The sequence below is a fragment of the Polyodon spathula genome, chromosome 23 (assembly GCF_017654505.1).
Source record: "Polyodon spathula isolate WHYD16114869_AA chromosome 23, ASM1765450v1, whole genome shotgun sequence".
Classification (NCBI taxonomy): Eukaryota; Metazoa; Chordata; class Actinopteri; order Acipenseriformes; family Polyodontidae; genus Polyodon; species Polyodon spathula.
This window is the reverse complement of record NC_054556.1, coordinates 9,443,106-9,459,297: the sequence shown is the minus strand read 5'-3', so window position 1 is coordinate 9,459,297 and position 16,192 is coordinate 9,443,106. Positions and strand designations below refer to the sequence as shown.

The 16,192-nt window shown below is 36.8% G+C and overlaps 1 protein-coding gene across 1 annotated transcript in view; it reads left to right on the top strand.

Annotated features, from left to right (window-relative positions):
* LOC121297803 (caM kinase-like vesicle-associated protein) overlaps positions 1-16,192 on the top strand; it is a 40,738-nt gene that overhangs the window by 22,791 nt on the left and 1,755 nt on the right. The window contains exons 2-10 of the mRNA XM_041224309.1: positions 12,154-12,262; positions 12,995-13,126; positions 13,500-13,574; positions 13,765-13,912; positions 14,286-14,406; positions 14,695-14,770; positions 14,938-15,074; positions 15,408-15,486; positions 15,793-15,880. Of these exons, the coding sequence (XP_041080243.1) occupies positions 12,168-12,262; positions 12,995-13,126; positions 13,500-13,574; positions 13,765-13,912; positions 14,286-14,406; positions 14,695-14,770; positions 14,938-15,074; positions 15,408-15,486; positions 15,793-15,880 (951 nt within the window). The 5' untranslated portion in view covers positions 12,154-12,167. The remainder of the gene's footprint in view (positions 1-12,153; positions 12,263-12,994; positions 13,127-13,499; positions 13,575-13,764; positions 13,913-14,285; positions 14,407-14,694; positions 14,771-14,937; positions 15,075-15,407; positions 15,487-15,792; positions 15,881-16,192) is intronic.

Here is a 16,192-nt window from a genome sequence, read left to right as displayed (position 1 = left end):
TTAAAATTATCCCATCTCCCCCAAATTGCTTTAAGTATTAATTTGGTCTTCTGCAAATTGTGACTGCTGTATTTCGAACCTTTCTCTAAATTCCTGGTTTACTATGTATGTAATAGTCTCCAAAGCTCTGGCAAACACACTTAAGGAGCTCATTTAAAGCCTAAAAGAGAGAGAGGCAGGAGGAGAAAGAGAAAGGGTGAGAGAGAGAGAGAAGAGATACTGTGTGATTAGGGGGAGGTAGGTGTAACTTTCAGCCCTTTAAAGTCTTGCCTTATTATGATTGTTGTCGACTGACTTGTTGAAAAGAAGAAGTAAGAATGAGGTGAATACAAGCTCTGGCAGAGAATAAACTGAGACTAGATATAACTTGACACTTGCATTGCAGGTAACACTGTTAATGATCTGATTCTTCATTGTATTCCCATTCAGAAACTTGCTTCTGGTTTTATTGTTGCAGTTTGACTGTGTCAGGACTAAGTTATAACTAGTCTACACTACTAAGTTATTATCATTATTTATTTTTTTATTTATTCATTTGGCAGATGCCTTTTTCCAAGGTGGCTTACATGTAGTATAGGGCAGTACAGGGTTACAATGTAAGATTCATATTTAAATATAGTTTACAGTAAGTGTAATAATACTACTAAAGTAGGATGGAGCAATTTAGGATTACAAGTTATAACTACAATGGCATAGTAGTGAATAATACATTAGTTGAGGATACAATAACATGGTGCTTAGGTCAGACAAGTCCAGTGCATAGTAGGAGGGCCAGATCAAGAGACCTGTAAGTTACAATATTTCTACAATGTTAATGTATCTTAGCAGCTTGAGGAACTGGGTTTGTTTAAAAGTTGCATCCAAACAAATACAGTATCAACAAACCATGACATATTTTGTCTGTGTTTGAGTAGAAGGGCATGTTCTAAGTTCAGCTGGTTATAAGATTACATGTTTTGTGGGGGGGTTACTTCTTGGTCTTTGGACACCAAAAGGCACGTTACAGACACACACATGTCTTCCACTTTGATAAGAGTGTGCTTGACTAGCAGGCTGGAGAGTAGGTGCAGATGGCTACTGAGCAGAGTCAGTGGTGCATCAACAGGCAAACTTCCCTGGGAGTTACCAAGAGAAACTGGGCCATTTCATATAGAAACGGGCAGGCTTGCAAAACCAGACTGTCACATCAAACACAGGATGGCTGCAAGCACTGTGCGTGATTTTAATAGAGATGAGTAACAGAGGGAATGAGAGAGAGAGAGAGAGAGAGAGAGAGAGAGAGAGAGAGAGAGAGAGAGAGAGACACATCTCCCATTCTCAAATTACATTAATTAGGATTCCGAATCTATCAGGATATTTTCAGACAACTCCATCTGTCTTCAGAAAATTCAGCAGCTTGAAGCTCGTAAATAATCCTGAGAGTTCTGTTTCCCTAAATACTGCCCTCTTAAGACAATAACTAAACAAATAAATATACAACCGAATGTGTCCAATTTACAGATATCTTCATTAATTAAATATATAACTGGAACTTGTCTAGATTTTTGTACAATGTTTCCCCTACAGTGCTCCCCCTTTATAATGTTATAACCATAGTTACAAGAACATGCTGTTTATGTTCCACTGTACAACTAGAATGAAAGTGCCAGTGTAATGGCATTATTGGGCAAATGGGAGCCACAACCATGCCACCATATAACTGGTTCCGTGGCATAACGAGACACCTTAACTGTTCTGCACCAATTATGGGAAAGCAGAAGGATCTTCCTTGATAGTTGGTTCCTGTACAACTGAGAACCCAGTCGTCTCTGGAGTGACACCAGAAAGCACAACTCTGATTGAAAGAGTGTTGTGAAGCGAGCCCTGTATTGTGACAAGCAGAATAAACATCTCAGAAACCCATAAGACAGAAAGCACCTATTTTAACTCAAACAATGTGCTTATAGCTATGCTTTGTGGGCTTTGGTAGGTGGTCACTAATGTTTTAGTCAATAAATATTGTGAGTGATGCTCAGTATCAACTCTGTTTATTTAATTATTGACAACCAATTACTATTTGCAGTTTTTTGGGGAATCACTAAAGCACAGAAAGTGGACAGGTAGAGGCAGTACGGTTCTAGTGACATCAAAATGCATAGCTGTGTTTTTGTGTTGATTTCTTAATATAGGCACTGCTTGTCTCCAGAACAAAATAACATCAAAGGGACGCACTAGTCTTGTTGGTGAATACAGTAACATCCTTTATTTTAAAACAACAAAGCTGCAATAAACGGAACTATAATAAAGTGGGTCTTCACCCAATAAAGAGGTAACTCACCCACTACTGCACTGTGGGAATAACCAGTCAGCATTTTAGCCAGATCTTCAATTATCAGTAAGCAAAATTATAACCATCTCTAATTATTTATCACCACTTTGAAATCTGAAAAGCGGTGCAGAAAGAAATATTTTATGTTGTGTCAATTTTGTGTTAGGAGAGGAGCAGCAACTGCAGAAATGCAGCGTTGTGCAATGTGCCTTTCTGTCGAGGATAAAAACAATTATCATATTTCATTTGCATAGCCAAGTCACGATGCCTTGTAGCTGAGATATCAAACCAACCATAAGAAAACATTTCAGCATTAGTATTAGGAAGTGGAACTGTTTAGCTCAGTAGAACACTGGCTATCCGTTTGTATAGTCCGTTGTCATTTCTTCATCAGGTTGTAGTGTTTTAAAATATTTCTTTAAATATTTAAGTAAAGGTAAAGGTAACATTTATAACAGAGTGTGCCAAGCAGGTTTAAAAGGGAAAGTCTTATTCAAATTGTATTTATCTTACCTGAATTCTGCTCTCCTGATTAATCATGCATCTGTTTTTTAAGATTGACAAACCCCTCTTGTTTTCGGTTTGTATAAATGTATGTTCTGCCTCAAATGAAGCAATACAGAAAGCATAAAACGAACAGTTCAGAAAATAACAAAGCAATTTTATAATATACTGAATACATTTCGTTACTGATTTGTTTGAGTTTATTGAAACTTTGAATGAATGGCTGTGTACGTGCCTTTAAACGTGACCCCCCCCCCCCCCCCCCCCCCCCCCCCCCCCCCCCCCCCCCCCCCCCCACCACCTCCTCAAGCTAAAACTGTATTAGAATATGCTATTGTAAAATTCACCATGGTTTGTGGACATTGCTGTTTTAGAAGAAGAAAGTTGTCACATCTTAACAAAGTCATTCAAAAAACCTCTGTAATGTCATCTTTCCATCTGAAGGGCTGCTAAGATAAAAATCCAAACCATAGTAACAGTGTCCCTCAACTGCAAGAGCACAGTAACCACGCACAGCGTACTGCAGGAGAGCCTATCCCCATGCTAATACACAATATATCCCTAAGCAGCAGAGCTGCACAGATGTCAGAGTTAATGTTAAGCTTGCTGGTGCTGTGCTCGTCTCTTTTTCTCTTTGCCTCTCTGATTCAAAGTCCCCTCTAGTTCTGTCAATACACTTTTTTTTTTGCTCTTCACATGTTTCAAATGAGGCAAACATGATGTAGAGAAATCAAGCTGTTTGGCCACATAAGTTTTGCTTTTGTAACAGTAACCAGGCTCCCTTAATTATTAATCATCACATTGTTAATTTATTATTTCCTATGCCCTACATCCATATTTTATCCCCATTTGAGCTTTTCTCATACCTGGGCTGTTTTTACTTTGTTCCAGGTTTCAAGTATTTGTAAATGTTATTACCACTTTTTCAAATGTTTTCTATACTGCCCAATTCATATAAATCAGTAATATATAAAAGCTGCATCTCCCTTGTTGTTTCAGACAGGATGGGCAACAGAACAGCTCTGACTTTGATAGGGCTGATAGTTGGTGTTTTTAGGCAGGTGCTTCCATTTCAAAATTACTGCTGTATAAAAGTTGATGACTTTCGGGGCAGTTCTGGAGAATAGACTGAGCTATATACAAGATTTAGACCTAACTGTAGACATGTCCACCACAAACTTCACTGAATAATTAAACATAACTGGATCATGTTGTGCTGCCCTGTGTGCAATGAACAAGAAAGCATATAGAGCATTACTGCAAGGGTGTCTAATAAGAATTTTGATTTAAAATAAATAATCTACACTGACATTATTTGTTTTTGTTCATGTGAAAGTAATCCAGTAATATTAAGGGTTTTCCAACAAAACCTTCATGCATTATGTGCCTGCCCAATATTGTGGAAGCAATGAGCTCCACTGAGGTGATCCTTTGGGAACATGTTTAACATGAAAAGGAATCAATTTAATTTGGATTTTAAAAATATGCTATCAAAGTGAAATGCTCAAACTCACAACGGAGATTGCATAAGTGCCGTAGAAGGGGATAATGATTTATTTTTTTCATTTTCCAAAGTATAAACCGTTCAAAGATACCTCCAGTAACTCATGCATTCCTTGCATTTATTGCATTTATTGTAGTTATGGGTACTGTGAAGGTTCCTTTATAAGTACAGTTTGTTGATTTCCTAATTAAATATAACTAAACATGATTCGTGTTTTCAGCAGTTTAGACCACTTTTAGCTTTTTTTTTTTAAATGTTTATGTGATTCCAATTAACATAACTTTATTGTGTAACTCAAAACTCTTCTTCAATAGCTGCAAAAATATATAAGGAGTATATTGTGACAGAAGAATGATATTATTAAAACTAGTGCAAACATTGTTAGACAGCAGCAATACTGGCATATAGAACTAGAGACAAATATGAAGATGGAAAGATGGCAGGGAGACAGTTATATGGCATTAGCAGACAGACAGAAGATGACTGTGGCTGGAAGATTGAAAGGGAGAGTTGACAAACTTTGGGAGAACTCTTTTGGATGAGATTCAAAGGTTCAATAAACTGGAGATCAGATAAACTGTCAGCTGGCACTGCAAGTCAAAAATAATTGATTTTGATATCTTTTTTTCTGTTCATTATTTTGTTCTTGCTCTGTGTCCTTTGATACAGTGCAGGCTGAGAGAGGGAGAGGTTTGTTTTGAAGGCTCTGATGATTAGACACAAACAACGTTGGGCGAGCTGTCGCGTTGGCTGCCGTCTGTCGCTTGTGTCAGCCCTCTTCACTCCAGAGTGCAGTGCCACAAACAGGGAAGCATTGAAAGACCAATGCCCCAGGATTCAAAAGATTTAAACTCTTAGATTATTCCTTCCGAAATCTGTTGAGAAGAGTTCGTCATAAAAAATCACAGAGGAGTGACAGCTTTGAAGACAACTTAATTAATAGTAAACACCACAAGACCGTATTGGTGCTGACAGAGATGAATACAGACACATGCTAGTAAAAAGGAGACTAATTGATGCAGCAAGCTAAATCACGAGTTTTAGGATATTATTTATTAGAATTTATATGATAGTAACAGAAAGCTCTACTTTAGTATTAATAGCCACGGTGGTGGATGTATCTTGCTGGCATACCGGTTCAAGCATTTTACAATCGAGTAACTTGTTTATATGATCGAAAAGAAAACTCTTCAATTTACACATTTCAATTTTCATCATCTGTATGAATACAGCCCGTGCAGGCTGACAAATCAGGCTTCATAAGGAAATCAGACTGTGACAGTTTGAAGTCAAACCCTCAGGAGCTGTACTTGCATGTGCAGAAGAAAAGTAATGAAATTCACTACTCTGGTGGCAATTTCTGGGTTCTTTGTTTCATTTTCAGTCTAACTGTTCCCGCTAAACACCCTAGCAGTTCCCATTACTGCAGGATCCTTTACATGATGAGGCTGTAGGTCCATTCTTCTGCCAGGTTCATCCAGCAGACCTTGCCTTCAAGGGACAAGTGTACTTAAAAATGTCAGAGAATGTTAGCCCTTTAATGGTAACAACATTCTGACTCATTAATGTTGGTTCCATATATATATATATAATATATATATCTATATATATATATATATATATATATATATATATATATATATATATATATATATATATATCTATCTATCTATACGTCTTATATAAGCTGCATCACGAAATCCATGTGAGGGAGACTATTTGCTATTTTCTATCCAGTGCTTTAATTTTTTTTGTATTTTTAAATCCTAACATTTTAATGAACAGCTTTGTTCTGGCAGGGGGTTGGTAATACCAGTGTTTTGAGTCAAAGAGGAGACAGGCACCCCACATAGTAGAAGCTATTTAAAATGCAGGTGAAAAAAAAAAATAAATAAATAACTGACAAAATTCCACTTTCATTCAGGGAAAAAAAAACAAATAAAACTAAACAGTATTTTTTTTTTTAATACTATCCCTCTGTTGATAATAATATTTAGCAGCAAAGTGACAGCTCCAGGCAGCCTTTGAACTAACCTGCTATAACTCATGGCAGCTTTAAGTTATTCAATCCTATCAAATCGTTTTGTTTTTCCATTGCATTCGAAAAGGCAGAAAACTATATGAGTCTTTTGGGAAACAGTGTTATTTTATTTCACCCTTACTGCATCGATGTTCAGACAGTGGCCAATTTTTTGTATGAATTCCCTTATCATATATTTGTCCAGTTGTAACTCCTGGACTGTCATTTTCTAATGTTCAAGGTGATCCAATGCTTTTCAATAGGCGGGATCACTCCTGGGTGAGCCATTACTTTCTCATCTCGCTGTGGATGAGATCGTTTAGTTTATCGGGTACTGAAAGACTGGAATACCTTGCCGTTTGTATTTTGTATCCCTCATATGAGATTTTATTCGGCAATGGGATATTTGTTTTATATAAATTACTTTTGCATGACTAGACCCCCTTGTGGCATGGGTTGGGTGACACCCTATCTAGCCATTTGTTTTTACTTTAATCACAAATGTCATTGGTAGTTTTGTCATCCTATCTACATTATGATTAATGTCTTCTTACCATGCTGAAGAGTCCCCAGAAATGATCTTGCAGAACATTAAATGCAGACAGAGAAATAGTAAAAGGCACACCATGACTAATGTACTGGTTTATCTGCGGTTCAGTAACATAGAGAATAGGAAATGTAAGTGCCCAAAAATGTATCTACTATGTGCAATAGGGTTCCATTACCCTCTATTTGCAACAAACCTATTTGCCAAACAGCTACAGGGGAAAAGTAATTGTCTTGTCAATATTTTAAAGCAGGAAGCTTTGATAGCATACCATATCTACTGCAGTCTCTGTATACTGTAGGTCTATTTTGATAAAAGCAGTTATATGAACAGAACACTTGAGATTCATATAAGTCTAAAGTGCCTTTGTCACAGAAAAATATTCAAAGAGTTTCTAGCAGAGTGCAACCGACACATTTTTATATACTATCCTGCAATCTGAAACTTTCCACTTGGCGGCGCTAAAGACTCACAAAGGCAAAGGAAAAGTAGGCAATGCCTATTTATTTATTTATTTATTTATTTTAAATTAAAAGTATTTACTTTTAGGATTTTGAATAGCAATGTACACATTTCTCTTGGACAGAAAAGGGTACCCTGAACAACAACAAAAAAAAGGTTTATTGCCATCCCAAATGTAATTAAGGATTATTGGACTCAACAATGTTTTAATTGCATAGTCAATTATATTAATTAGGTTTAGCACATAAAGCTTACTGAGTAGTTAAATATTAAATAATGGGCATGGAAAATTAGCATCTTTGCAAAACATTGAGCAAGTATGAACCTTGAACTGTTAATGAAAAGTGAAAATGAAAGACGTCAATCCCACTTTTCATCTGCTGATGTCTTTCTGTCCCTATAGATCAAAACCAAGCTCACATGTGGTTTTACAATGTACCAGCGCACCTCTAAACCTCCCAATCAATACACTATCGGGGGCTTAAAGGGTGGCTGTCATCTGTACAATTTGGGTATACCAAATACTAAAAGAAACTTAATAAATGCAAAGACAGACGTTTGGAGTCTTTATCAGTGTCTTCAATAATTGAAACATCTGTCATTAATTGTATTAATTCTCTTAGTATTTCTAAATTTAGCACCGTTGAGTGCTCAGTGATGGCTATGGATGATGGATATATTGCTTCCCAGCATTTTTTGATATGACAGCTATGTCATGGAAGGTAAGGGATAAATAATGTCTATTAGTCACTTTTCCCATTAGCAAAACCCTTTTCTGTTTGGAGAGGTTCATGTGCTTCTTACCAGGAAGTGTTTCTAAACCCTGGTCTGGATTGTAGCAGTATACCGTGGTAGAGTTTATTGATAGCATGGTAGAGTTGGGTCAGGCACGGTAAAACACACATAACTATAGTAGTGCAAGGTAAGAAACTTGGTGAACGCAAAGTGTGCACATGGGAAAAGCATGGGACACTATAAACTAATCACTTTTACATGAGTGACCTCACAGACCTCCAAGGATGCTATCATGATTTAAATTGTTAATAAAAATATATCAAATGGAAAATAAGATTGGTATCTGCATTGTACTATAAAGAATATTCATCTAAAAGGGAGTTTGCCTGACCCACAAATCGTAGGGATGTGTGCTTGCAAACGATTACCTGTGGGTGGGTGTTTTGAGTGCTTTGAGGGGAGCACTTTGTTATCTGCAAATGTGTGCGTTCCGTTTCCCTATGAAGGCGTATACAGATGTTCAAATCAGTCCAACAAGTCATTCACAAGCTGTAAGAGTCAGAAAAATTTGATCAAAACGAACACCCAGACATCCAAAGAAGAAAATATATAAAAACAGCCTGTCTGCTGCAAGCACTTGCATACATAATGGTTCAGTTACAAAGAATTAAGAGTATATCTGTAACAGAAGTTTACAAAAATGAAAAAGGACTCTGCATATAACCGTGCAGGTTTATAAAACCTTTTGGCATTATTACAAACGTCCTTACTTATGCAATAGAGCCCTGATTAGTGGGAATGCGATCTGCTTGTTGAACGTGTCGCGAAGGAAAGAGGAGAGGGCTCTACCGTAAAGACAAGGTCAACTACCAAGATAATGCCCAATCCATTAGGGTTTTATTGTGATAGAAACCGATAAACAATACTTTTTTTTTTTTCTTATTGTACATTTAAACATTTCATATCAGTAGATTCGTTTATCTTTTCCTTCTGTTTTTTTTTTTTGGTTTTGTTTTTTTTTAAAGCTTGACATTCCATCTGAATGTTTCGCAGCTTCCTGATTGGTGGATGAAAGTCTTGAAATGTCTAAGTGGCTTCATAGCATGACATCAAGCTTTCCGGTACCAGTCTTTAAAAGTCAATTTTGATAAACTGTTTGATTAATAATTGTCAAGATTTTAATAACAATATTATGGATTTACTAAATACACTTAACCTGTGCTATTATAGAAATAAAGCAACTAACTGCTGAATACAAACCGTTTAACATTGTCAGTTTGTTAATGGTTTTCCAAAATACAAAATTATATTTTTTTCCGATATCAGTAGCAGATACATTTCCCCAAAAGAATAAAATTGAAAATTAATCATTTCTATAATGGGAGAAATTAGTTACAGCATAATTATATCCAGGCACCTCATATATCTGTAGCCTGGGCAAATTGCTATGTAATCCCCAGCTACTGGAATATTATTAGTACATAAGGGGAGAAGCAATTTCAAATCACAAAGCTTTCTTTTGTTAGTTGCTTTATTAATGCATAGGTCTTTATTTGTGTCCCTTCCTTTTGTTCAACACTTTATTTGCCTTCACTGTTAACATTTGGTGACAAACACTCTCCTTTGGAAATACTGCTGGAACTAAGATTTTTTTCTACTTTGATTTTTTTTTTTTTTTTTTGGTTTGATTTTGTATAATATTCTACATTGATCATGGATGCAGACAAATAAAGATAATTGTACTATGCACCTATTTGCCTGAAGCAGGATTTATAGAGGTAATTATTATGAATGGGGTAATCAGCGGTCATCATTCTTGTTTATTAAAATCGTAAATACTTTTTTTTTATTAAACAACAGCTCTGACAGCCACTGTGTAATGGGAGACTGAGGGAATGTTATGTGTGTCCCTGGAGATGAGTGTGAGGCTTTGAACAATTTGCAAAAAGAAATAAAAAAAGAGCTGACCCAGATTTTTTTCAGCAGCTCTTCTTAAAGGGGTGGTATATAAATCGGATTATTGGGAGAACAAAAGGTAAGACGAAAGTTTTGCAGTTTCCTTGCTGGATTTTTTTGACTGCTTACTGACAGCACAGCTATTTCATACTATATTGTTTCTCCCCACCAGGGGTCATTTATTAACTCTCTTATAGATGCTTGATTAGAGCAAGTTTCTGACAATAAAACTATTTTAACTCGCAAGGAATTTCCCAGAATGATTGTGTACCTGTTCTGTAATCAATGCTAGTTTTAAACCTCTAACATATTTTTTTTTTTGTTCCTTTCAGAAAATGCACCATTGTTCAAATTAAATTACATTTAAAACAGTCATCTTAATAGGATGTTATATGATAGCAAGGTAAAAGAATATTAAAGCTGTGTAACTGCAGTGAAAGGATAGCAAAAACATAGAGAACCGTGCTGAAGTACGGTAAAGCATCGTATAACAGACAGGGCTGCATGATAGAAAAGAAATCCACGATTAAGGCAAGATACACCCTGAAATGTTTTAGTAAAATAGCTGTATAATATAGTGTGTGCTTTATTGGTTTCTTGCCTTGATGTAAACAGGCTTGTTGCTGCACTTCAGATACATATGATGCATATTTAAGACCGAGGGCTCTCAGGGTCTCGTGTGCAAACACAGATCTTTTCAATTATTCATAATGCATTGCTTTCATGTTACAGCTTTGGGCTAGACACTTACAGCAGCTATGTGTATGATCCACACAACATAACTGTGTTATTATCATAAGGACTAGTTCTTCCAGCAAGGTTGTACATAACTAAGCTGTAACTTTAATGAGGGTTTCTGATGACACCCACAACAGTGAAGCTTTCATATCACCAAAGATAGCATTATTATTATTGTTATTATATGATACATTTCTCTGGAAACTGTTCTTCTTTTAATAATATACAAACCTCCATACAATACACTTCACTATCCAATCTTTAAGTCATTGTTTGGTTTGCTCAGACCAGTTTTAAACCAGTAGCCATTCATTCTTAATGGATAGTTCAACATGCTTTACCTACTTGCTTTTACATTCCAAGATGTAAAAGCTTTGACATTTCTTTAATGAGAGGAGATTTACACTACTTGACATTTTTACACATTTTCATGTTCTCTAAAAATGACTTGACTGTTGCTATTTGACAGAAAATCATCTAACCCACTTACTAACCATGAGATACAGTACTTGTTCGTTATAAGCTCCCTTTTATCTCTACTCTGTAGTGTCTTGTGACAGTCATACAATTACCCTGGACAATAAGTACCTGAAAACTCAAAAGGTTTCAGCACTAAAAAACCTGAATTTAGCGACTGTCTCCGGGCAGCTTCCAGCTGGCATGATGGCAGCATTCTGTCACCCTGCGCTTGCTTTGCTGTTACAGACTGCAAAACACATTTTGTGAATTTTGTCTCTCAGTGCTTTTACCTGCACAGACAATCTTAAATATTACACAGTTATGAATTGCTCAGTTCAACCGATTTGGAAGGTCTGACGTGCTTTGTGGTGTTCTCTGGTGACAGGTAATTGCTGTATTACCCATAAATGATGTCCAGTACTATATATATTGCTGTTAGACATAGGCATGTGAGTCCTATTACTTATGCAATGGCATGAGGTCAAAGAAATAATATATATAATATGTGACAGTCATACATCACATGTCTAACGTATAGTTTTTATGTTAAAGTGGTTAAAATCTGAAGCTTAGTAAATTTGAATTAACCTTTAGTTATCCTTCTGTCCACTTGTATATATAAAATGTAAGAAGTCCTGTTTAATTTCCAGTTTACAGGAACTGTTGTTGTCTGATGTTGATCTGCTCACTCTAAAGGTCTTGAACAGTATTATGACTTGGTTTTGGTTTGTCTAGATATGAGTTGTAAATCGCATCAACAACACACGTAGATCATATGAACAGGGTCTACAGAATTATTTTTTTTTCCTATTACCTGAAGCATTAGCAAATACAGGTTGAGTAAAAAATCTATTTCTTCTGCTGTACTTGCAGTCCTCTTCTGTTCTCGTGCTGACCCACTGGCTTTGTTTTGTGGGCAGGGCAGGAGAAGGCCATGCCATTTGGCTGTCTAACGCTGGGGGAGAAGAAGGATTATAACAATCCTTCTGAGGTGACGGAAAAGTATGACTTGGGACAGATTATTAAAACGTGAGTATGAATCTCTGTACTTCGCATGTACCCTGTATTTTATTTTATTTATTTATTTATTTATTTTTACTTCATAATATCACACCCTCAGTGTCACATTTCATGAAAATGTACAGTTGTTCCTTCAACATACAGTACAATTAATTGTTATGTTATTCTGCTTCACTTGTGATGCCTGTTTCATAGAGATTTTAAGTAGGTTACACAAAAACAGTGAGTGGTGGTATTGGTTATATGTGTTCTCAAGCACAGATTTTTTTTGTGTTAGCCATGCAGAACCACATTTTCTGTTCTACCTAAAATTAATCCATTTGTCTTTTTTTGAAAAGATTTTATTTTCTGCATAAATTTGAGCATTTACAGCAAAGACACCAACTGACATGCTGTAATTTTTTCATTCGATTTGCCCGAACTGTGCAAAAGTCCATTAGATAATGTGATGTTCTCCTTACAAGCAGGACATTGATTCATGGAAAATAATTTAGATTTGAAACAGCAACATAACAGGATAGTATCAATTATGAATTGCTCTGGGAGTATGAGATGTAAAACACTTGCTTACACATACAACTGCAAGAACCCGCATAGTAATCTCACAGTCCTCACAAAGCAACGACGCTTTACAAAGAGAGCACTGAACAACTCAAACACTGCAAACCTGAACAATCCTGCTTTAAAGAAGGTTTCTTTGAGGGGACCCATCAGTCGATTCCCTTGATTTCCTCACCACAGGGAGGAGTTTTGCGAAATTTTCCGGGCCAAAGACAAAGCGACCTTGAAAATGACCACCTGCAAGAAGTTCCTGAAGAAGGATGGGAGGAAAGTCCGAAAAGCTGCCAAAAACGAGATCACCATCCTGAAGATGTAAGTTTCCTCCAGCTTGTTTTTAGCCTGATAAGGAAAAATGATATATCATCAAGCTTAAAAACTGAAGAAAAAAGCAAGTGTGTCATAACCCTGTATGGCTGTAAAAACTACATGTGAGCTATCAGTGACATTAAAATGACCTCCCCATGACTGACAGCCCTCGTTACGTACAGACAGACATCACAGCATGCCCCTAGATTATGATATTATCAATAAATTATGCGAAAGAATTGACTAAGCAGTTTTCTAGATGTATGTACAAAATATATTATGGATGAAAAAGTGCAATCTTAGTGAATTGATTTGCAGTTTGTAAGCTACTGTCTCTCTTTCCTAACCTTTCCATCCCCTCTCTCTGTTTCTCCGGCAGGGTGAAGCATCCCAACATACTTCAGCTGGTGGACGTCTTTGAAACCAGAAAAGAGTATTTCATATTTCTCGAACTGTAAGTGCCCCTGTGTTGACAAATGATGACCATGAGGCAATGTCTGTTTTAATAATAACTGTATGATTAGACACACGTAGCCACACCAGGCTCAAATATTGTTGTAATGTTAATAATAAAGGTGGTCCCACATGCGTTGGATGGTACAGAGCATGGCCTCCCTACACATACTTTGCCTTTCCCTCCATAGTGCCACAGGCAGGGAGGTGTTTGACTGGATCCTGGACCAGGGTTACTATTCCGAGCGAGACACCAGCAACGTCATTAGGCAGGTGATGGAGGCTGTTGCATACCTTCACTCCCTGCACATTGTCCACAGGCCTTGGACTTCCATTGTGGTCACACTGTCAGTGGAGAGTGGTGGGGGGTGTGGGGGGGGGGGGGGGGGGGGGTGGGGGGTAAAATGTTATAACAACACATTATTTTCAGTGTCGGTTTACAGCATTATACCAGCCTTCCGTGCATTCGTTATCATTTTGAACTGTTTTTCAATTCTTGTTAACAGTCCAGATTATTTACATTCCCCAAAAGTAGTTTTAGCTAAGTGATGCAAGCTTCCAACCTCATCCTGCTAGAGAAAGCGGATGTAAATGTGTACCGATAACCTTTTATAGGAAGCACTTACAAAAAACGGAACCCCTTCTCACATAGTGAAGGGAATAAAATAGATTTTAAGGTGAAAATCGAGTATTTTATTCCCTCTTATCTCAGCTGGAGAACTTGGTCTACTACAATCGTTTAAAGAATTCAAAAATCGTCATCAGTGATTTCCATCTGGCCAAGCTGACGAATGGGCTCATCAAGGACCCCTGTGGCACCCCGGAATACCTGGGTAAGAGTCAGGCATCAGGAAAGGCTTTTTGGAGGGGAGTGGGTGTCCCATTGGTATCTTAAAATGTGTGCTGTAGGTCTGGACAGCAGGTGGGAAATGGATACAAAAGCTGTCAATATGGGCTTTGCTTTATAATTTATTTATTAAATTAAACAGTCATATAAATACTTAAATTAGCGCAGAAAATGAGAAACTAAAATTAGGAATGTTAATACTAGAATCAAAGGTAACAATAACAATTATTTTTTTGCTGATGATAACTCCTGATGATAATGTCTTCGCCCTCAGCTCCAGAAGTAGTTGCCAGGCAGAGATATGGAAGGCCAGTTGACTGCTGGGCTATTGGAGTCATCATGTACATACTGTAAGTATTCCCTTACCATTATTAACAAATGTTACCTTAGGAAAGTTAACCCAATCTTAAGTGCTTATCAGGATCTGTGAAACCAACTAAAAGTGAAATTTAGATTATGAAGAAACTAGTGTATAGAAGTCTAGTCTACTGAAATTAAATGTTTTTGATGTCCATAGGCTATCAGGTAATCCACCGTTCTATGATGAAACTGACGATGAAGATTACGAGAATCACGACAAGAACTTGTTTCGTAAAATCCTGGCAGGAGACTATGAGTTTGATTCCCCATATTGGGATGATATTTCTGATTCAGGTAAAAAAAAAATTAAAAAATCTAACCCCACGATCTAGTTATTCTTTTCATAGTCTGTTTTTTATTAATAAAATACAGTTTAATATTCCTGAAACTGTTGTTGACTGCTCAAAGCCACAGATTCTGTTAACTTCAATTATAGTGAACATACGGTACTAATAAACATAAAGGGCAATATTGATTATCTGTATCTGTAAATGTTTATGGACCAGGGTGCTTTATTGGACTTGAATGCAAATAAGTGTAAGTAGACCCTTTCTAACTGAACTGCTTTAGTCCAGACTGTGAAATGATGATTGCTTTGTTCACAGTGTCTTCTTTCATTGTTTGCAGCCAAGGGGCTGGTGAACCGGTTGATGGACGTGGACCAAGACCAGAGACTGACAACACAGGAAGCCATCAATCATGAGTGGTAAATTAAACTGTTTAAAAGTAAAGGTACATTACATATTTACTTAATATGATATCATTAGCAGGAGCATTTACAAATTACCTGCAACACGATTTAGTGCCTTGTTTTACTTTATTGTGAATAATTTAAAAAGCATTGAAATGGTCATGGGAATATATTTGCGTTGGGTTAACCATTCCCAATGTTTTAGCATTATTCCAACCATTTTTTCTTGCTATGTTTTTTTTTTTTTTTTTTTTTTTTCAGAGATTTGTGCATAATGTATTATTTGTATTGTTGATGAACCACTAAAAACTGTTTCTGCAGGATTTCAGGGAATGCTGCATCAGACAAAAACATAAAAGACGGTGTCTGCGCACAGATTGAAAAGAACTTCGCCAAAGCAAAGTGGAAGGTGATAAACACTTCATAGAAATATTCATTCTTTTGGTATACAATAACTGGAGAGCAGTTTTTTCAGTGGGCTGATACAGTAAACATGTGCTCATTAACACCAACAACAGAGCGTGACCCCAGTGTGAGCTGTCAAACTGAAAGGAATTCCAACCGTACCTCACACTATTGCTGTCTTCTCTCCCTCGCTGCACAGCCAGCATAAAAAAAAAAATTGCTCACCAGAAATTATAAAAATATTGCGTGTGTGATAAATGAGAATTTAATGCTGACCCTCTTGTGGGGTACTTGGATAAATTCCACTTATTTACAC